We start from the raw sequence: 21,378 nt of genomic DNA, 5'->3' as shown, positions 1-21,378 counted from the left end.
AGATTTTGGAATGGGCTGATTTTTTGTGAGGACGATCTCTACGGTGAGGAGATCATCATCACCAAAAATCAGCCCATTCCAAAACTTCTAGCCCCAGTTTACAAGTTGAAAAATCATGGACCGTCCATTTTTTGTAAACCATTTTTTATGGGGTTAGAAGTTTTGGAATGAGCTGATTTTTGGTGATGATGATCTCCTCACCGTAAAGATCATCCTCACCAAAAATCAGCCCATTCCAAAACCTCTAACCCATGTTTTAAAAAATGTTTGTTGCTGAACATTTCCATATATATATATATATATATATATATATATATATATATATGGGAAATGTTCAGCACCCTAAGTTTTACCACACACTTTAACAAACGTTTTTTGTCCTACATGGGTTAGAAGTTTTGGAATGAGCTGATTTTTGGTGAGAATGATCTCTATGATTAGAAGATCATCCTCCCCAAAAATCAGTCCATTCCGAAATGTTTAGCCCCATGTTTACACGTTGAAAAATCGTGGACCGTCCATTTTTTGTAAATCAATTTTGATGGGGTTAGAAGTTTTGGAATGAGCTGATTTTTGGTGAGGATGATCTCCTCACCATAGAGATCATCCTCACCAAAAATCAGCTCATTCCGAAACTTCTAACCCATGTAAGACAAAACGCGTTTGTTAAAGTGTGTGGTAAAACTAAGGGTGGCGAACGGGACCCTATATATATATATATATATATATATATATATATATATATATTATTTTATTTTATTTTATTTTTTTTATTTTTGTGTGGCTTAAGGGCTTGGATTCTAGGCCCATGAAAAAAAGTCAGGCATTATAGCTGGGGTTGTCAATGGATCAGGTCAGATAGAATTGTGGTTGATCTGGAACCAATTTGATGAGGATCAAATAAGATAGGAACTGATTTGATAAGAGATTCTTATTCGATCATGTACCTTATCGAATCTCAATATTAGGATCCACATCTGATATCCAAATATCCGATAATGATGGTATTAGATCCGGATAGAACCAAATCCAATTTGATATACAAAATACGAATTACCTTTTAAAGAAAGCGTCAGGATCCCATTTTTATTGAACTAGGTCCTATAATAATTTTCAAATCATACACCCCTCAAGATTCATGTTATCAAGAGATGACTATGTAGCTTTTCTTCTTTGATCACCATCAACTCACTCCAATTAATTTTCAATCAATCAGTATTTATGTAAGTTGTTTTCGATCAATCAGTATTTATGTAGTCTTCCTCTTCTCCAAACGATTTTCAAACTATCTCTTAATAAGTTATAGGTAGGGGTGCAACTCGGTTCTGTTCGGTTTGGTTTGATTTGATTTATGGTTAAATTGGATCCGAACCAATATAAATCGATTTCACTAAATAAGAATTAGAACCGAACCAAGCCAAATCATACTAAGTTCAGTTCGGTTCCATGGGTTGCCAATATCCTATAAACTTAGTTGGATTTTTAATTTAAAATAATAATAAACAAAAGAATTTATATAATAAATAATTAATCTATTTATATATAAAAAAATCATTAATTTATCCCTTAAAAAGTCATTAATCTATGTTTTAACTCCTAAAATAAGTTACATAACTGAATAAATTTACTTATTTATTTTATAAGGTTCAATTTTATACAAGCCGTGAACCATAATCGAACCAAATTGATTAGTTCTCCATTTTCTAAATCCAAAATCAAACCGCAACTTATTTCAAATCGAACTGAACCAAACCTAACAAACCCAAATCTATCAGTTCTCAGTTTGAACCGGACCAAGTTACACCCCTAATTATAGGTGTACAATCTGCCAAACAAGATTTCACTATCAAGTCAATCTAGTTGGAGAGTAAAAAGGAAAGTAATTAAGAAAGCATTGAAGTGTTCTTGTTTTGAATCCCCTTCTCCTTAGCTTTTGCTTGCTTTTACAGATGAAACGAAGAACATCAATCTCTTTCATATTCATATAACATGCTACATGTGATATTTATATGTTGTCTAATGAAAATAATTTATTAAAAGAATTGTGATAATCTGACTCGAAAAAAAGTACTCGGTATATATGTGATTGATGTGGCAAGTGCACATAATCATAAATATTTTCTTCGGGATATACAAAGAAAAAATATCTCTGATTATGTGCACTTGCCACGTCAACATCGTACGTTATCATTAGTTTTATTGAAAAGGAAATAGATTTGACAAGGAATAGTCCTTTTTGTTTGGATATGCTTTTGTAACTTACCTTTGGATAAAAGATGAAAAAGGTTATTAAGTGTAGCTTTGTTTGGTAGGTTTTCATAGGTCATGTAAAGTTTTGAAGTAAATTTCTTTGATTCTTTGTTATAAATGAGGGTTTTTTTAATAATTGAAAATAGAACTATGTCTTTCCATATAAAACTTGTTCAGGTGAATTGATTTATAGTCTTCGTTGTATATTTTTGACCAAGAAAAGTTGCACATTAATAATCTTAAGAAGACACGTGTCATACAGTGATGGGTCAAAATTTATAAACACTAGAATCTTTTGAATATATTCTTTGATTGAAACTTTGTTCAAGATGAATTGATTTATACTTTTCATGGTATATTTAGGAATGCTCTTGATCTACTTATGTGAGCTTTTCTTCTTCTTTCTTTATCGTTGGAAGACCACAGTTATGGTAAAGTAGATTGTGACTTGAGACAGTTTGTTCAAGGAAAAACCCCTAAATCAAAAGAATCGATTTGAATGGACTCAAGTATACGGTATAAGATTTTTCAGTGTTTTGTAGGTTTTTCGAGACTATTGGTTTCGTTGAATTTATTTTATTTTATTTTATTTTTTTCCATTGCACTATTGATCCCACTGTTTGTATGTATGTGTAAAGATATATGTGTTGGTTGTATTTGATTCAAACTTAATTGGTTTTTGTGAGTCGACAATTTAATATCAAAGTTGTCTACATTATTTTCATGCTTATTTCTTGTGTAGACTTAGTCTAACATTGGATACTTTGCATTATTTTTATTTAGATTTGCAAACACGGTCGACAACAAAGCCCAAACCCAATAGCATCAACCAAGTCTAGTGCAAACCTTGAGAATTACTTCATATTTGTTGAGGTATTTTTTGTGATTACCTCGAGATTTGTAAACTACTTAAGGATTGATTTGCAACTCCTTAAAGCACTCTTTTTTCCCTATTCAACAGAGCCTATGATGCCAAAGTTAATTTATGAATAAGATTTTCAAAGGTTTTTGAGCTAGAGTGTGTGTTGCCCTCCCCTTATTTATAAGGGAAAAATTCATCTTTTGTACGTTTTACCCCTTATCCTCTACCTAAGAGTCCTTCTTGGGTTTTGGCGCTCAAACCCTAAGAATTCTGGGATTAAAACTCTTTGTATTCACGGAAACGGAAATGAGTTTTCACAAGTTTATTCCAAGCCCTTCTCTTCAGATCCTTACCTAAACATTATGGATCACGAGGTCGGAATTTTGTTTTCCAATGAACCATGCACTCTGATGTGACACGTGTTGTTATTTTGAAGGCAAGGGATTTTATCCCTCCACAATACCCATTAGAACATACCTAATCTAGCCCATCTTTAAACCTAAGCCAACTCCATTAACACATCTCTCACTCTTAAAACCAGCCAACATACTCAACCTAGCCCACCTTTAGGACTAGTCCACCTTGTGAACCCACCACTTGTTCTTATTCCCAACATTAGCCCCAAACGTCTTACAATTCAACCAAACAGCCCCAAACACCTATCGACCTTATCCTACTAACCCAATCAAATCATTTTAATCAAGCCAACCATCGATCTTTGAGTTGTTGATCAACCCTCATCCTTGGAGAGAACTTACTATTTGAGACATACTTGTTAAAGTTAATGTGTGATGATTTGAGAGAAGTTGGCCACTTAATCAAAGAAATCATATCATGTGTCTCACGATAGATCACCTTATAGATCTATGTTCAGTTGCAATGGAAGATGATCACGCACAAAGGGATCTAAATCAAATGTTGAAGGATTAATTTTCATCATTCATTATAATCATTGTCACAGGAGTAAAAAACATATGTCAACATGTTTGGGCTTGAGAACTAGGACCATTGTGTGGCCCAACCCAACCTGATAATTTAACTTATTGATCCAATGCATAAATTGACTCGAAAATTTTCAGTATTGGACGGATTTTGAGGCCCAATTAGTGCCAAACCATTTATGGTCAAGATCAAACCTTGGCCAAACATTCATAAAGCTATTGTGCCTGACTGAGCCTAGCCCGGGACCTTGCTTGAATGCAATCCGCATGTCTGGGGATCGATTAGACCCAATGTCCAATCCAAGACCCGTTCCAATTGTTATAGGATCAGGTTTGGATCTTAATACCGAGATCCAATGAAAACCCAATCCAACAAGGGTTCGATCCAATTCTTATCAAATTGGTCTCAGATCAACTCCAATCCATCGATAGCTCAGTATTCAATTCAAATTAAATCAATATTGACCTAGAACCGATCAATAAACTACTGCATCGGATTCTTTCTGGATCAATCCTCTCGGATACATAGTTGGATCAGATTCGGAACGGACATGATTTGATTTTGGATTAATATTATATAAGGATCGTCAATGATGATTAAATTAAATGGCACGAACTTCACGGAGACTAAATAGTCGTATTAATGGGTCCACCACGAGGGAGCATAGTCAATCTACTTTATGGTTGATCATTAAAAGTGTCCTCCATATGAGTTAAAAAAAGAAGTCAAGACTCAATGGCTTACCTTCAAAGACCTGTCGTCTGATGGGGATTGATATTAATATAATTGACTTTATTTTCTCTCTTAAAATATCTCATTTTTATTCTTGACTTCTGTAACTTACATAGAAATGAAAATATATTAATTAATATGAATATTTCACAAAATTACTAATCCAGTCATTTTTTTTTTTTATAGTACTTATGAAATAATAATATTTTAATTTTGTAATTTTTTTCAACTTTACCAAAACAGTTATACATTCTTCAACATTTAGGAGATGAGAGATAAGTTGGACATACTACGAAGAATAATACTGAAGTGACCTCAAGCTTGGACCTCATGTTGCACACCTAGACATGAAAGTGTATGAGAATCATCGATACTTCCCTTGAGATACGAGTTCAAAAGCATAAATGGTTTCTATCTACTTTTATGTCAAGATGTGCGATATGAGGTCCAATCTTGAGGCCACTCTAGCACAACTCCAGGAAAAATGAAAATTATGCATAGAAGCGTACGCGTGTTTCATGCTGACTTAGTAAATGAGTTAGATGGCTTTGATTTAGGAGTGCTTGTGGAATGTACGACCAACTCAAAGTCTATTAATTTTGACTTTTACTTGGTTTTTGAATCTTAGCTGAAGTATAAGCTTATAGGTACAAATTTCCTCGGATTTTTTTTTTCCTCAAAAATTTGTAAATTTCTCTAAATAAGAGATTAACCAATTAAATTGCCTAGTTGAGGAATTAATCAACAATTATGAGAGTAGTTTTATCATTTCACTCTCAAAATTTTATTTTCTTTGACACTCGAATATAAATAATAAGATAAGAATTTGAGGGAGGTTGAAGATAATTGGTTCAAGTAAGAGATTCAAAAACATTGCTTGCATATTTTTTGAAATTTTGTAAAATATTTTATGAAATATATTAAAGAAATTCAAACATAAACATTTAAAGTGAAGGATCCAAGTCGGTCTGCCTATTTGACTTGGATTTAGGGTGGTTTGCTCATTCTTTATGTCGAGTTTGAACTAAGAGCAATTTCAACACACAACCTATTGTACTACCCATCCCCCAACAACTATTTTGGGTCTTCAATACCAGAAAAGAAGACTCTAGCGCACAACCCATCCCATTACAAATTTTGGGTCATGGGATTTTCATGATCCAAAATGGGTAACTCCTCGTAAGCTCCCCATTTTTTGGAGGAAAAGGAAATTAGATTGTTGATTGTACAGATTCCTCATCGTTGGCAACATGGGTAGCTCTACGACTGTTGTGAATGAGCTTTAAAATCTGTGTTTTGAGGTTCTTTCTCTGACTTGCTGGTTTGAGTGTATATGAGGACAGGGAAGAGGATTTTGTTTGAGGGTCTTTGTATGGACTACTATTGGCAGTCCAACGTTTATTCATTATACCCCAATTAAAATATTAAAATATTTATGGATAATAAATTTAGGTAGCACAGTTGGAGTACATGCCCCATGAATATCCATAAATCCCCATTTATGGGTATGGGGATGGTAATGAGTATCCTTGTTGGAGTTCCTTTAAGCGACTCATGCCTTGGGTTAGGTTGCACTTGAGCCATGACTAAGTGTCATGAGCCTAGGTTTAAATTGATTAATGAGTGGATTTGACTTGAGTTTCAGGTTTGACAAAATTAAATGTAAAATTAATACTCCCAGTCATGAGGTCATACTGGTAACATTTGGAATGAGCCAAATGTGCAATATAACTTATGTGAGGTTATGACCTAAAATATCAATTAAAAACGAATGATGTAAGATATTTTCAATTTTTTGTGAGGTTACAAATATATATTTTGTCATGATAGTTTCCAAAGTACACGAAATTCGTCAAATAAGTTGGCTTGTCTAACATTATATCTATATAGACCTTACAAATGAAACAAAAACATAAAGCAAGAGTAGGTTGGGATTTGGCCAAGTAAAGCTACAGGTGGCTAATCGTATCATTTGTGTATCGACAACCTAACTACCAAATCGCACGCCACCCATACTATACCATAATTTTATTATATATCCAATATAAAATGTGTTAGTGGAAATTATGTTGAAACATAACCCCTACTCTACATTTTATTTCAAAAATCATACAATATTTAATATATATATAAAATATAAAAAGATATAGCAAGTGGGGGTGGTGGGATTAGTTAAAAATAATAGTTTTTTTTTTTTCTTTTTCTAATGATACTTTGCCAAGTGTGGACATCTAGAAGGCCTACTTTACCCTTGTGGTTCTAATAAGATTATAGTTCTTAAAATAATAATATATCATTCAAGATTTTTTTTTTCGTCCATATATTAGTCCCATCTATCTCTATCAAAAGGACTCATTTATTGCCACGTGTCACTTTTGAAAAAAAAGAAGGAAAGGGACCCAAAGTAGGCAGGTCCATGAGCCATCTCCTCAAAAGTCTAATTTTGATGGATATATAATTGTTGAAAGATACGAAAGATCATTGAATAATGACCCCTCATGTCATTTGAACTAAAAGCCAATGACCCCACCATATTACCAATGCTTTATAAACTTTAGACTTAGAAACCAAAATTTAATTTAAATAATTCAAAAGGACAAAAATAAAAGTATATGATATGGCCCAAATACGGATATAATGCTTACTACTTTTACTGAATGGGTGGTTAGTAGTCTCCAGAGTTTCACATGCTTCTTTTTTTTATGGTCTAGTATTTTCATGCATTATTTCTTTTTTATCATTTAAGAAAAGGTAAATTCTCAAATAATTACAAAAGTTTTTGATATTTTTAAAATTTTGTTAATGTTGACACAACTATCACGTAATATTGACAAAATGTTATTAAATTGTTAATATTTTGAAAATACCGAAATTTTTTGTAATTATTTGAGAATTTACCCTTTTAAATAACACAATATATTTTTTTATTGCAGAAACCCTTTTTCTCTCCAATACAAAATACTTTTAATCATATATATAAATAAATAAATGAATTATGATTTTTTGACTTTCCCCTCTACATACTCCCCCTTTACTCTCTCAGCATGGCTTCTGATAGAACCATAGATTTCTTCTTCAAGATACACAGATGTTTACGAGGATGTATGGTGGTGCATCCCGAGGATAGAAAATCTATGATTTTGTCACATGTCACATCGGAAGAGTAGAAGGGGGGAGTATGTCAGAGGGGGTAGTAAAAAATCATAATTCAAAATAATAATAATAATAATAATTTAAATGCATGCACCTCCTATTTGAAGATGCATTCAAGGTGAATGCTCGTTTATGGAAAGAATGTGAGAATTAAAGACTCTAAAAGTAACAAGTTGATCTAAAAGAATATGAATTGAAATAGTGAAAGATGAACATACTTACAATAACAGAAGATATATGACTTGTAAAAGTTTTGAATGAGAGAAATCCCAACTTGTAGGCAAATATGTGTAGAAATTTTTTGTGAGAAACAACTATGGCAATAAAAATGTAAATCAAAATTCAAGAGGATGTAATGCAAAATTTACTTGATTCAACAAAATTACTTACATTCACGGATAATAAAACAAGGTCACACAATCTCTTAGTCTCACTCCTTCTCAATAAAACCAAGAATCTCCTTCATAGAAATACTAAAGGAGTTTACTTCAAATTTATAGTTTGTATGAAAAAAAATTGCCCTTTAAGAAAAAAGATGCGAGATTGTACATAGACACCCAATATAATCATTCATCATGTGTAGTAGATTCGAACCATTTAACATCACCATCACAATACAAAGCACAAATATAAAAATTTGATGATGATGGTACTATCAAAATTGAGGTGGGGACCTAAAGTGATTGAATGTTGCATTAAAGATTGTACGAAGATCAACCACTACCTAAACATCTTTTCCAACTTGTAAAAGTAGTCTTATTAGGGAATCTAGTCTTAATGTCTCTCAACGTGGTTAGAACGCTAAGAGCATAATTGCATATTAAGTTCTTATCACTATGCTTATTTGTTTATTGGGAAATTATATATCAATTGATGTATTTTTTTTTTCCTTTTAAACAATGTGGAATTACTTTTCAATAAAATTTGATTTTCTCTCTCCAATAAGTAGACTTGTTCTTGTTCTAAAATGCACCATTATGATCAAACTGCTCCAATCAATGGGTAAATGGACTATTTTGATCATATGCCGACATTCACTATCAAACGCCCACATTAAATTCATTTAAAACGTATGAGTCGTGCCATAGTAACATTGAAATTGACATCGTTTCATACATTGGTGTGCCTAGAATCACAGATGCTTCTCAGTCGTATCTCGATGAAAAAATTTATAATTATGCCCACACATCCACATCAACAACGTGTGAAAGGATGTCAATTTCAATGTTACTTCAGCAGTTTTTGAAGTGTATTTATCCTCCAATTAAATCATGTCACATAGACACCATTTCCATATGTAGAAACTAGACACCTTAACTGATATTGGCTTTATGATATTGGATTTTGGTAGAATTGGTTTTAGATTGAGAAACTTACCTGTCATCATTTTCAAATATAATGAATTTTTCTCGTCTTTCAGTGTTGGACCTAAGCTTAATCAATAACCTAAATCTTGTATTTCTAACCTTGAGGGTTTGGTTCAATGGCAATTTCAGACTGATGAGCGATAAATGCCTCTTGAATAGGAGTTCGATGCTTAGAATAAGCATTAATTCCTCATATGCCACTCGAGAGGGAGCATTCTCACTTTTCTAATGGGTGTGATGTGCGAACGTTGCACGTGCCCCGAGACTTATTATTGGACAAGACCAAAGCGCACATATGAGCCAGTCTTCTTTCTACTGGGATATCAGGTAAAAATATATATTGTATTTATGGATTGTTGATCCCATTGACTTAGGTTTCCTTTTTACAACATAAATAAAAATGATTTTAAAATATAATTTTTTTTTTAACTAACGGAGACCAAAATATTTGACGATCACCCGCGAATCTAGGGCAATTTGCCCAAACGATACGTTCCTTTAAGAAATGTTTTTGTCGTATTAGACTATTTGAGAATCTTTTTGCAACTAAAATCTATTTGACGTTCTATTTAATATTTATTCTATCTATAAAATTAAATGTAATAATTTAAAAAAATAAAAAAAAACTGGTCTGAAAATATCCCATCCGTAAATGTAGGGGGTTATTTGGATAATTAGATAATAATATTCTCATGCGAATTTACAGGTATATTTCGAGAAGATCTTCACGTTTCCCGCTGAAACATATCGATTCACGAATTGGGTCGTCGACACATCTGGATAAACTGTCACGGATTCTACAGAAATCAGTTTGACTTCTGTGCAAAAGGCAACAAAATAAAAAAAGAAGAAAAACCCTAGTCATCCCCAAAAATTTTCACTGTTTCTCCTTTAAATCTACGTTGATTTCTGCTGTTTTTAGTTGAAGACTGGATTTTTCCACTTAGAATTCTTTGAGACGATCTGGGTTACTGTGCTTCCTCTATTTCCCCTGTTTCATTCCCTTGGATTCCGGTTTTGTGTCTCTCACTTTTCCTCAATTTGCTTTAAATTTGTGTCGATTTCTGTTGTTTTTGAATTTAAATTCATGGGTTCTACTTAGAATCCTGCGAAAAGATTTGGGTTAGTGTGTTCTCTCTCTTTCCCCTGTTTAACTCTCTTGGATTCTGGTTTTGTTTCTTTAAAGAAAAAGTGGTAACTTTATTAGATTCTGTTCATATCTGATGAAACTGTTGATGGGTTTTACTTGTCTTTAAGTTTAGTTTCTGAAAATTTTCATTTCTGGGGTTTTTGACTTCTGTGTTTTTAGTGTTTCTGGTAAACGTTGAATGTTGATGGGTTTTTCTTGTTTTTAAGTTTTGCATTTGAAAGTTCTAATTTTTAGGGCTTTTGACTTCTGGGTTTTGAGAATCTCAACTTAGGGTTTCTGATTAGCATTTCCTTTTTCTTCTTGACTTGCTAATTCAAGTGTGTTTTGTTTGTTTGTTTGTTGGTCGTTGCTTTTTTGATTGTCAATTTCTGTTTGTGATAATGGATTCTCCTCAATCTATTGTGTCACCCCTCAAGAACTCCTCTGTTGTTTTTGCCGAAACCGAGAAGCCGAAATCCGATTTTTCAATTCGGAATTCTTGCAGTGTTTCTGGAGAAATTGGCGTTCATAGGAAGGCAGAAACTGTGGTAGAGAATCCAGAAGAAATCATTGGTGTTCTTGAGGTTTATATCCACCAAGCTAGAGATATCCACAACATCTGCATATATCATAAGCAAGATGTTTATGCTAAGCTTTGCCTTACCAGTAATCCCGAAACTACTTTCTCCACCCAGATCATTAATGGTGGAGGGAAGAATCCAGTCTTCAACGAGAATTTTCGACTTAATGTTCGAACTATAGATTCTTCGCTCAAATGTGAGATATGGATGCTAAGTAGGGTTAAAAACTATCTTGAAGACCAATTGTTGGGTTTCGCATTGGTTCCGCTATCGGAAATCTTAATCGGTAATGGAAGGCTAGCGCAAGAATTTTCACTTTCCTCGACCGATCTTTTTCACTCTCCCGCTGGATTCGTCCAATTGTCAATTTCCTATAGTGGTGCTTCACCTGAAGTCTTGGCTATCCCGACACCTCGAGCATCTCTGACTGCAAACTCGGCTTTGCAGGATTCAGAAATATCGGATTCACTCCCAAATGACTATGATAAGATTGAATTTCCCGACCCAAAGGTTTTGAATGAAAACCATTTGATGGTTTCGCAGTATATTGGGATACCATGTACCAGCTCTGAAAGCTTGGCCACTTCGGATACCGATAATCATCTTAGTTCATCTGTTGGTGTTCTTGTTGTGGAAAGCTTCTCGGAGGGTAGTCTTGATTCCAACGAAGTTCCGAAGAATGATACACCAACAAGCAGCGTTTCAACCAATGGGTCTCTCTCGGCTTCAAATCAGGACTTAGTTTTTTCTTCAAAAGAGAAAAATGAAGATGTTGCGAAGGATGAGAGTGATTCCTCTGATGGGGTGCCAAGTGGCACATTTGCTACACAATCAGTTATCAGTGTGAACGTTGAGCCGGAACAAACGATGGTGCAACAAGATATAGTAGATATGTACATGAAAAGCATGCAACAATTTACGGAGTCCTTGGCGAAGATGAAGCTTCCAATGGATATTGAAAACGGAACCACAAATTCGGGAAATGTGAATTCCAGCTCTGATCAGAAATTACAGGCATCAAAGGCGACTGGTTCGAGAGTGTTTTATGGGAGTAGAGCTTTCTTCTGAAGCGAACTTTTGTTTGATTGGTTCAGAGGATACACAGGTGACTCTAGATTTTTAGAATCAACACTAATGGTAGTTGTGAGCTTCATATTTAGTAAGTAGTAGGGTTTGTTTCTTTGTATGTTGGGATATCTTAGATGATGGAGAAACACGGCTTGTATGTGTTACGATCTTTGTTCTATTATAACTTCAGTTATTATGTATTGGATATTCCTATTATCTTCTTATGTTTTGTTCTAGCGTATTGGTTACCTTTGTGGATGTAGGAATTAACTTGTTTTCGTTTATTACAGTTGATTACTTACAGGATTTGAACCAATGTTGGATGGATACAGGTATGGGTCCAAATAGGATTCATGGGCTCGACGTTTTATTCAGAATAAATTAGAACAAACTAATTACATTTATACAAGAATTTGGATTATAACGTATTATGTGATGAGACTTATGATGCCCGTGGGACATGTAAGGGTAACACTATGATATGTGATTATGTTATCAATATCTTGCAATGAGGAAACACAGAAAAATTTAAAGAATCGGACGAGAGTGTTTGGTTCTGTAATGTGTCCGATTTCGGTCAATTCATTTACAAGAGTCCTGTAGTATAGATAGATTTGAACCCACTTCGAGTCTACCTTTGTGAAACTAGACTCATAGATTTAATTGTACAGGAGATTTTTGGGTTCTCATTTTATTTTGAAATTCAAGGGATAATAATACTGGTTTAGGATGGAGGAAGTAAACGTGGGTGCTTTTATGGGTCTTTTTATGTACATTTTACTGTTTTGCAAATTTTCAATCAATATGCAACATTTTCCGTCTCTGACTTCCCCTCCTTTGCTTATCTCTGTCTTTGGGAGTGTTCGAGAGTTCTAGCTCAATGACTAATTTGGTTCTGTTTACGTAAAAAGTGGAAACATTTTGGGTTAGAACTCAAATCATTGGAGTGAAATTATGGCTCTTAAGCCTCAATCAAGAGAAACTTATTATTTGAAACCATAATTTGTTAGCCAAAGATCGTTGGAGGCAGTTATTGCATATTACACTTATCTCATCTGTCCATTTTATCACACGTTGAGGATCTCATCAACTACATCCCCCCACGAAGAAAAAAAAAAACTAACCAACCAATGACAGGAAAAGAAAACAATTTCAAAGTGGTACTTCAATTATTTCATTTGCTCTTATATATATATGCCTCCTACAAACCCATGCAATCTGGCCATCGTCCCTGTATCTCACTCTCCACAATCCAAATTTCTCAGCAATTTCTTTTCCAGTCGAACAATTTTGGTCCTTTAAGAAATCCAAAAGCCATTGTTGAGCCACTTTCAGGTCTTGTTGAACATCCCTCGAATTTTCTCCACCCAAAGATTTGTTTCTGCTTCTCTGCCTACTTCCCTCCACTCGTCCAGCGGCCATAGCTCCTGCTGCCCCAGCGGCCATAGCTCCTGCTGCCCCATAAATAAGAGAAGGGTCAACAAGGTGGGCAACTTCCCTACTCAAATCGGGTATCATCCCTCCCATTCCAACTGCAATATGGGCACCTATTTTGAGAGCAAACGTCAACAGTTTCATAAATTTCTTCATATGTGGAACTAAACACTTGACTGTTCTGTTGTCTACTTGCATCAGTTCACACCCTATCTGATCTTCAACAACGTGCATTTCTCGCCGAAATTCACATAACATGTGAAGTCGTAGTGCAGTCATGCCAGAGATTATGTTCGTCACCAATCGCCTCGAATAGTTTTCCGTTCGGACAAAATAAAACATGTTGGGTGCTTTTCTTTCTTCAATTTGAACATTGTAGTTCACTAGGTAGTTAACTTTGTGGTGAAGCTCATTCAACAATCTGTGTTCATAATATCTCAGCCCTTGGATCTCTTGCTTCAAGTCTCTGATCTCTCTTTCAATGATTTTCAATCTCTGCAAAACAGCTTCCACCCCCTTTGCTATTCCATCAAACGATGGTTCAACCATGCTGTCGGGTTCGTCTTGGACCACTGTAGGACGGGCTGTCCCATCCGGGTTGGTTTCAAGTGGGATTGATAGTTCCACGGCAAGATAGTAGAGGTCGTTATATCGTCGATGCAATACTTCCCTAAAGTCATCATCTGAGAGGAGATCTCTAGCGAAATCGAACCCAGCTTGTAAAATGGGTCTGCCTCCATCAGATACTGGATTCCAAGTGTGCTGATAATCATACATTCCATCTGCGGGAACTGAGAGTACTGTTTGTTTCAATTGTTGCAAAGACACAAATTGGGTTCTTCTGTATCTCGGAGGTGTTAGATTTTTTACACATTCTGGACGGAGAATACTCTCAATCAAGGTGACTCCATGGCAGAGGCTCTGAATGGTTGGAATTATAAGCTGTCGGACGACTCTAAGAGTTTCTGTTAGATTCTGTGTAGAGCAGGCAAGGACGTCAACGTAGTAACCCAACTGCCCTCCAAGCTCCACTCGGACATAGATTCCGTTGATTGATATGGTGATGAGGTACTTTTCGAGATTGTAAGTTGCCCCATGTTGATTGCTTGAACCAAAGATCTTGTTGTGGAGATGCACCTGGATCCACAACCAAGTAAGATTAGCTTGGTTGTAGTAGTAGGCTTACAATTTGGGATGGTTTTTGTCCCATTTTGAAAAATCTGAACAAGTGTTTTACTATTCTTTGGCACCTTAACCTTTATTACTATTTTTTAGGTCTCATTCCTGTGTGTCGAGGCAACTGTTTGATTTCATACCTATTAGTGAATCAGGTGACCATATTTAAGTTCTTGCCCTTGAATTGAAAGAAGGATATATTTACATGCATATTGTAGTGGTGATTTAATCATTTAACATGGTGAATAAAGGTGAGAATGTCACTAACCCTTTACAGAGACTTTCCCACCTTCTTCAGTTAGTAGAAAATGGTGTGTGTGGTGCATGCGTGCGTGGGGGTGTGTGTGGGGGTGTGAGTACATTTTAAATAAACAATAAGGAATTAATATTCCTTGACATGGCAGTAAATAAAATAAAATTAAGGAGCCTATAAACCTGAAAAAGATAACATCTAATAAAACATAAAATAAAATAAAGGGGCACATGATATGCCAAAAACATTATCCTACCTATCTTATCTTTTATAAAGTATTTTATTCTTTTGATATTCTTATTGTTTATATTCTTATTTCTCTCAACACTTCATTCTTGATATGATATTCCTTGTGAAAGAATGCAGCCTTCACCATGTCTGATTTTTTTTTTTTTTACCTATTTAAAGATCCTTTTTTTCTTGGTACATGCTTAGAGCAAAACATGGAAAAAAAATAAACGGCAATCTATTACCTGTAATCTGGGAAAGAAGCCCGGGGTGAGAAACATGTGGTTTGAATCGTCACACTCGAGATGCCGCCCTGCATAAAGGCAGCCAGGCATGCCAATCTGCCACCTTTGTGACCTTCCCCTTCCTTCTTCAAGAATTGAAGGAATCAAAAGCAGAGAATTCGGATCCTCAGGATCTTGTTCATAGCATAGTTCCAGTTTTAACATCATTCTCACGAGATCACTGGCCTCCAAATTCTCAAACACCGTCGAACCCATCCCTGGAATCTGACTCTGTAGACTCCCTTTAAGAATTTTCTCTAGTTCTCTCCTGCTCATGAATCCATTCGCATCCATTGAAGTCTGTCTCTTAACATCTAATTTCACCAATTGGCCTAGAACTTCCCCACAGAACCACTCGCAATCTAGGATAAGAAATCCTAGATCCTCAAAATAAATTACCTCCCCTATGTGATGAAGCGAATTCGCTATGGCCCGCCTCCTCATCTCCACCTTATCCAGTTTATCGTGCCTTGAACGGATTCTCAAGGCTGGAACCTTGACCTGGCAAAGCTCACAAAATTCCTTCCACTTCAATGCTGGCTTGTTGGAATTCTCTGACCTCCAATCAGATAGAATTTGTACTAGATCATTGCAAAGCTCATAAACTCGGGGGACTCTTTGGAGAATCGTCTTGCCAGTCTTCAAAAGGTGATGAGTGAGTTTGCTCACCGATCCAGACGATCTCGCATCAACTGTGAACACAGTTGGGTAGAACTCAACGAACCCTTGGAATCTCTCTCTGAGTCTCTGAATTGAATGAACCGTAGCCTGCAAATTCTCCGATGATTGTGTGATTTTGTCAAAATGAGTTAGAACCATAGTTACATTTGGTAGCATAGATTGAGGGCCAGCTCTTCTCGAGTTTGAGACTATAAATCTGAGCCAGTACAACAGGTCTTCTTCTACCTCCGTTGAGGTTTTCTGTTCTCTATTGTGAGGTTTCCTAAACAAACTGGACACAATCAGGAAGAATGATGCACTTCCATGCCCGGGAAACATGAGATCATGGAGAGCATAGAATTCATGCTGGCCCGCTAAATCCCATATTGAGATCTTTGTGTCCTCATCTTTGATTGTTTTGATCTTTATTCCTTCCGTTCGAACAGCTTGTTCAACTGGGTTTACTAGAGTTCTGACATGGTCCATGTAGGGAACCTTTGAAGACGAGAAGTTCTGTGATATTGAATTACACAGTGTGGTTTTACCTGCAAATTTAATTCCAATAACATGTAAGGTTGTATTTCTCAAATTTAATCATCTTTTAACTAATTAAATTACATAGATAATAGATTGTACCCATAATTCAATTTTAGTAATGGAGACCTTACCTGCAAATTCTTGCCCAAAAACGAAGACCCGACAACTCTTGGGAACTGTCAATGGCATATCTTTGAGCAAATCAGTTTCTGGCTCTATCTTTGCATTCTGGCCTAGCTTCTGATAAATCCCTTCAGTCTTCCCAGAATTCTGCAATGGTGTTCTTGTAAGATCAATGTCTTCGATCCAAGGATTAACCTGCAATGTCTCCATTATGGTCCGCAACACGTTCTCTCCTTTAATCCCAAGACAACCTTGTAAAGACAAGCATTTCAAAGTAGCGTTCCTCTCCAAGCTTCTGAAGATTCTAATAATATCTTCTTGTCCCAAGCTTTCATCGTCGTAAATTCCTAAACGGACCAAGCTTTGGTTTGTTGTCAGCATTTGCACTATCGCTACAAGGCCTTCCCTTCCGATCCTTGTTCTCGCTCCTCCAAATGTTACCGACTTGAGAGTCATGTTTGCTTGATTCTGCGAAGGTGAGAACCTACTCAGCGGGCAGAGTAAATGTTCTACACCAATCCCGCTGAATGAGTTTCCATCAAGATATAAGCTTTCTAAACTCTGATTCTTGAAGAGCCCTGCGGCAACATACACAACTCCCTTGTCTTTGAGGCAAGTTTTGGATAAGTTCACCTCTTTGAGGCTCCGGTTTTGTTCTAAAACCCCTCGGAACTCCTTAGCCCACTTGGACTTGAGATGAATTCCAGTCATGTCAAGCGATCTAACAGTCGAATTCCACCCCAAAGCACATACAACCCTGCAAGCACTTGAAAGGTCAAGTTTGTAAATTCTGAGTGTGCTGTTCTCTGGTACAAATTCCACGACCTTAGTGTTGTTTTCTCCGTTCTTTCCACTCCAAACATGAACTTCCATTCCTCGGTTCCTTGCTAATACAGCGGAGATGAGAGGTGTCGCTGTGATCGAGTTTGAATCGAGAATTATCAACAACTTCAAGGTTGAGTTCACCTCAATCATTTTCGACAGCTCCTCTGCCCCTTTTGTCCCGATCGAGTCATCCCATATCTGCAACTCTTCCAAGCTCTCATTGATCTTCAAAGCTGAAGCGATGAGTCTGGCTCCAAAAGACCCAATACCCGACTCAGAGAATATAATTTCTTTGATTCCTCCATTTCTCTTGAGCATTTCTGTGAGCTCCGATATACCTTCAGCACTAAATCTATTTCTCCGGAACACGATTTGCTTGATATTCAAGTTCTTCTCCAGCAAGGCACGGAGATTCTGGAGTTGCTGCAATGCCCATTCAACCCTTTGAAACTCCAAGTTTTTCAGAGATGATTGTGTGTTCTTTGCTTCTCCAATTGATATAAGAAGGTGAGAAAAGTTTTGTAAGCTTTCTCTGTCTGTAGAGATGTTTATGTGCATGGAGTTCTCTGTTTCCTTGTAACAGCTTGAAGTGGATTGAGAAAGGTAGAAGGAGATGCTATGAAGGTTTGCACTTTCTGACTTGATTACTTGAAGTGCCCATTGAAGATCTCTGAGGTTTTGAGTAGATGCCATTGGTTTCTTGAGGACTCTTACCAGAGTAAGAGAACTTATGGGTTCCTCAAGAAACAATGGAAGGCTATATAGCTTTAAGGATACATGTATGATAAAATATTACATTTCTATAGACAAGTTTGGGAGGTGGGGTTGTTTTATCTTTAATTATTCTGTTAAGGAAGTCTCATATAATTTTTATGTAAAATGGCTGAATTTATTTGTTACCCATGAATAAAGAAACCTCACTTTAGAGATGCTTGGTTTTTTTTTCTTGAAGTTCCATTTATTTTTTTCAAACTTATTTCTCAAGGTATGCGTTTGGGTACTTTATTCTCAAAGGCTTTAAAGCCTTTACAATCTTTCTTTGTTTTTTTTAATTATTATCAAGATGTGATTCTATGGATTATTGTGTACCAGAAGTGTGTGTTTTATTAATAGAGATGCTATTGGCACCCCAACTTTTACTTATTACACTCCAACTAAAAATAAAGAAAACAAGTGAATTGTTGAGAATTAAGTAAAAGTTGGGGTGCCAATAGAAGCTCTCTCATTTATTTTCATAATTATAAACAACTACTGAAATTGTTTGGACAAAAGTGTTATAATGTTTTGTAATGTTAAGAACTTAATATTATATGATTTGAGACAAACCTTTGTAATGTTTGAAAAGTATGTTTCAATTTTGAGAGTTACTATTGCCACACCAACTTTTACTAATGCCACACTAACTGAAATTTTTTTAGTGATTTACATAAGAATTGGTGTGGCATTAGTAGAAGTTGGTTTGGCAATAGCAGCTTTTTTAATTTTTAATTTGGGATGTAATAAGTAAGAAATTGGGATGTAATAAGTAAAAGTTGGGGTACCAATAGCAGCTCTCTAGATTTATTACATGTATCCATTTGGGGTTTTAGTCTGTTGGGGTCCATGTAGACATCACTACTGTAAAAGAAGTGATGGGTTGTGCACATGAGGAGGTAAAGGTGGGAAAGGGGATGTTTTCTTTTTTGAACTTTTGGCTGTTTAGAGAAATTCTTGATTCCATTTTCTTTTACAATTGGAAGGTTTAGAGAATCCAATAAAGCAGAAAACAGTATAGGAGACAAAATGGCCTCCTTTTAAGGGATGGCCTCCCTTAATTATGCTAGTGCAACAACTCCTGAAAATTTTTGCTTAATCAAAGATATTATTCAAATCAAGTACATAATCCTATTATAATCGACTAACATGAAGTCGACACATATTTCGATCAACTAAGCCCATGGGCTTTTTCCCCATATAGAACCAATTTACGGTTCTGATCTTTTCCAAAGGTCCATGAGTTTCTTTCTGGGTCCCAGCCCGACATGCGAGACTTTAGACCTAAGCCCAGACTTTGCCAACCCAATAGAGTGTATAAGACTAGGCTTGTGGATTTGCTTCAGTCCAGCTTCAAATTCTGCAAAAACTTGTTGCTTGGCATGCTTCTCATACACTGCTAGTTACGGCTTTGAAGTCTACTTATTTATCTCTTTCACCTTTGGTAAAATTTCAAAAAGTGGGTTAGATGCTTATGAGTGGGGCCCAAAATCTCATTTCTTGTTATTGAACTAACGGCCTCGCAGGACACCTTTCACTCACGCAGGAGGATAGATCCATAGCTTAGTTGGTTTGACACATTGCTGAGCAACTTTGAGGTACAAAATTTATAAGGAATATTACTAAGAGAGTTTAAATATTTTTATATTTATAAAAAATAAATTTTTTATTTTAAATTATCAAAAATGAATTAAATTGCTGGACAATCCAGTGTTTTAGTAATTCGTTGGATTGTCCAATATTTTAAATGGAGGTTAATTTGTTGAGGTGTTAAAGCAAGCTATTAAAACGTTGAACAATTCAACGTTTTACACATTTAGAGGACATTTTTGGTAAAATAATGTATTTTAACACATTAAGATACTGGACATTCTAACGAGTTACTAAAACATTGGATTATCGAATGACTTAATTTGTTTTTAGTCATTTTTGAAAAAAAAAAATAGATTCTTTTACGTCAATATTAAAATATTTAATCATTTTTTTAATAATTTTTTCGAATTTATATGTTTCAGCAAGATTGTCTATTGTTTAATCATTTTAAAAAAAAATAGATGCTTTCTCTATTTCCATGATTACAATCTCTCGATCTCACTTCTTCTAGGAAAAAAGTGAAATAAAACCCTGTTCAAATGAATTGGCTATGAATATGCATAGTAAAAAGACCAAATTGCCCCCAAGAAAAAAATCCTAGCTGATCCCACGATTTGGGTTTCAAAACCACATGAACCTATCTCCACCTTTGTTGACCACTAACCCCTTACCTATCTACCAAAAAAAAAAAAAATTGCTTTACGAACTCTCCAATCACACGTATAGGATCTAAGAATCTAGAAAGAAAGAAAAAAAAAAACCCGACAATTTTTGTACCAACTTGGGAAATATCCTATTAGATAGGATGAGCAATAGGATTTGATTTGAGAGGCGTGAAGACAAGTGGACACACAATTAATGGAATGAAATCTATTTGCAATCTAATATGAGTTTCTAATTAAGATAGATCAGTAGTTTTCCCAAAAATCAAGGAGTTGATGTTGTTCACCTTATATCCTACATTCAATTACCCTAGATCTTCCTAGGTACTCTCACAAAAATAATCCTAAGATATTTATCAGCACAAAATTTTCAAATACTCTTTCCTCAACATCTTGAATCTTCAAAAATATTCGAGTTCCAAGGATTTATTCCTGAAATTACTTGGTGGGTGTGGGGGGAGGGGACGACATGTGCCCCAAGGGAATAATCGAGTGTCCTAAGAGACATGGATACCTCAATTCCAGAAAAAAAAAATGTTGAATTGAAGAATTAGTGCAACATAATACTCTTTAGGGGGATTTAGACATGACTCAATGTTCGTAATATGCACCTCTTAAAAGAAATATCTAATGGATCCTTTCGATAGTTTCTTAATGAGCCCATTTAGACCCAATCGGAAATAGGTTACCGAGTTGGTTCATTTTTTTCTTGGTATCCTCTTAGCGTGTGTTTGTTAGCATTTTCTGAAATCTGAATGGAAGTAGT

General features: G+C 35.4%; 2 protein-coding genes across 2 annotated transcripts; one reads left to right on the top strand and one right to left on the bottom strand.

Moving 5' to 3' along the window:
- The first annotated feature begins 9,955 nt into the window (after nucleotides 1–9,955).
- LOC147391864 (Calcium-dependent lipid-binding (CaLB domain) family protein) lies at nucleotides 9,956–12,308 on the top strand. Its single transcript, XM_086457836.1, has one exon. The coding sequence runs from the start codon at nucleotides 10,837–10,839 to the stop codon at nucleotides 12,082–12,084; it is 1,248 nt and encodes a 415-aa protein (XP_086313962.1). The 5' UTR covers nucleotides 9,956–10,836; the 3' UTR covers nucleotides 12,085–12,308.
- Nucleotides 12,309–13,014: 706 nt separating this feature from the next.
- Nucleotides 13,015–18,399, bottom strand: TRN1 (tornado 1). Its single transcript, XM_086457835.1, has 3 exons — nucleotides 16,788–18,399; nucleotides 15,421–16,664; nucleotides 13,015–14,655 (listed from the first exon to the last, which is right to left on the bottom strand). The coding sequence occupies exons 1-3, from the start codon at nucleotides 18,295–18,297 to the stop codon at nucleotides 13,237–13,239; spliced, it is 4,173 nt and encodes a 1,390-aa protein (XP_086313961.1). The 5' UTR covers nucleotides 18,298–18,399; the 3' UTR covers nucleotides 13,015–13,236.
- Between the last annotated feature and the right edge of the window lie 2,979 nt (nucleotides 18,400–21,378).

The sequence above is a fragment of the Akebia trifoliata genome, chromosome 11 (genome assembly GCF_017979445.1).
Source record: "Akebia trifoliata isolate Shusen 1 chromosome 11, ASM1797944v1, whole genome shotgun sequence".
NCBI lineage: Eukaryota > Viridiplantae > Streptophyta > Magnoliopsida > Ranunculales > Lardizabalaceae > Akebia > Akebia trifoliata.
Note: the sequence above shows the minus strand (reverse complement) of the source record. Positions and strands in the feature narration are given on the sequence as shown.

Excerpts from the sequence above, each read along its gene's own strand:
- LOC147391864 (XM_086457836.1), top strand. The coding sequence starts at position 10,837 with ATGGATTCTCCTCAATCTATTGTGTCACCCCTCAAGAACTCCTCTGTT.
- TRN1 (XM_086457835.1), bottom strand. The coding sequence starts at position 18,297 with ATGGCATCTACTCAAAACCTCAGAGATCTTCAATGGGCACTTCAAGTA. Across the intron at positions 16,665-16,787 it reads TTTTGGGCAAGAATTTGCAG|GTAAAACCACACTGTGTAAT; the intron begins GTAAGGTCTCCA and ends TTAAATTTGCAG. Across the intron at positions 14,656-15,420 it reads GCTTCTTTCCCAGATTACAG|GTGCATCTCCACAACAAGAT; the intron begins GTAATAGATTGC and ends TTGTGGATCCAG.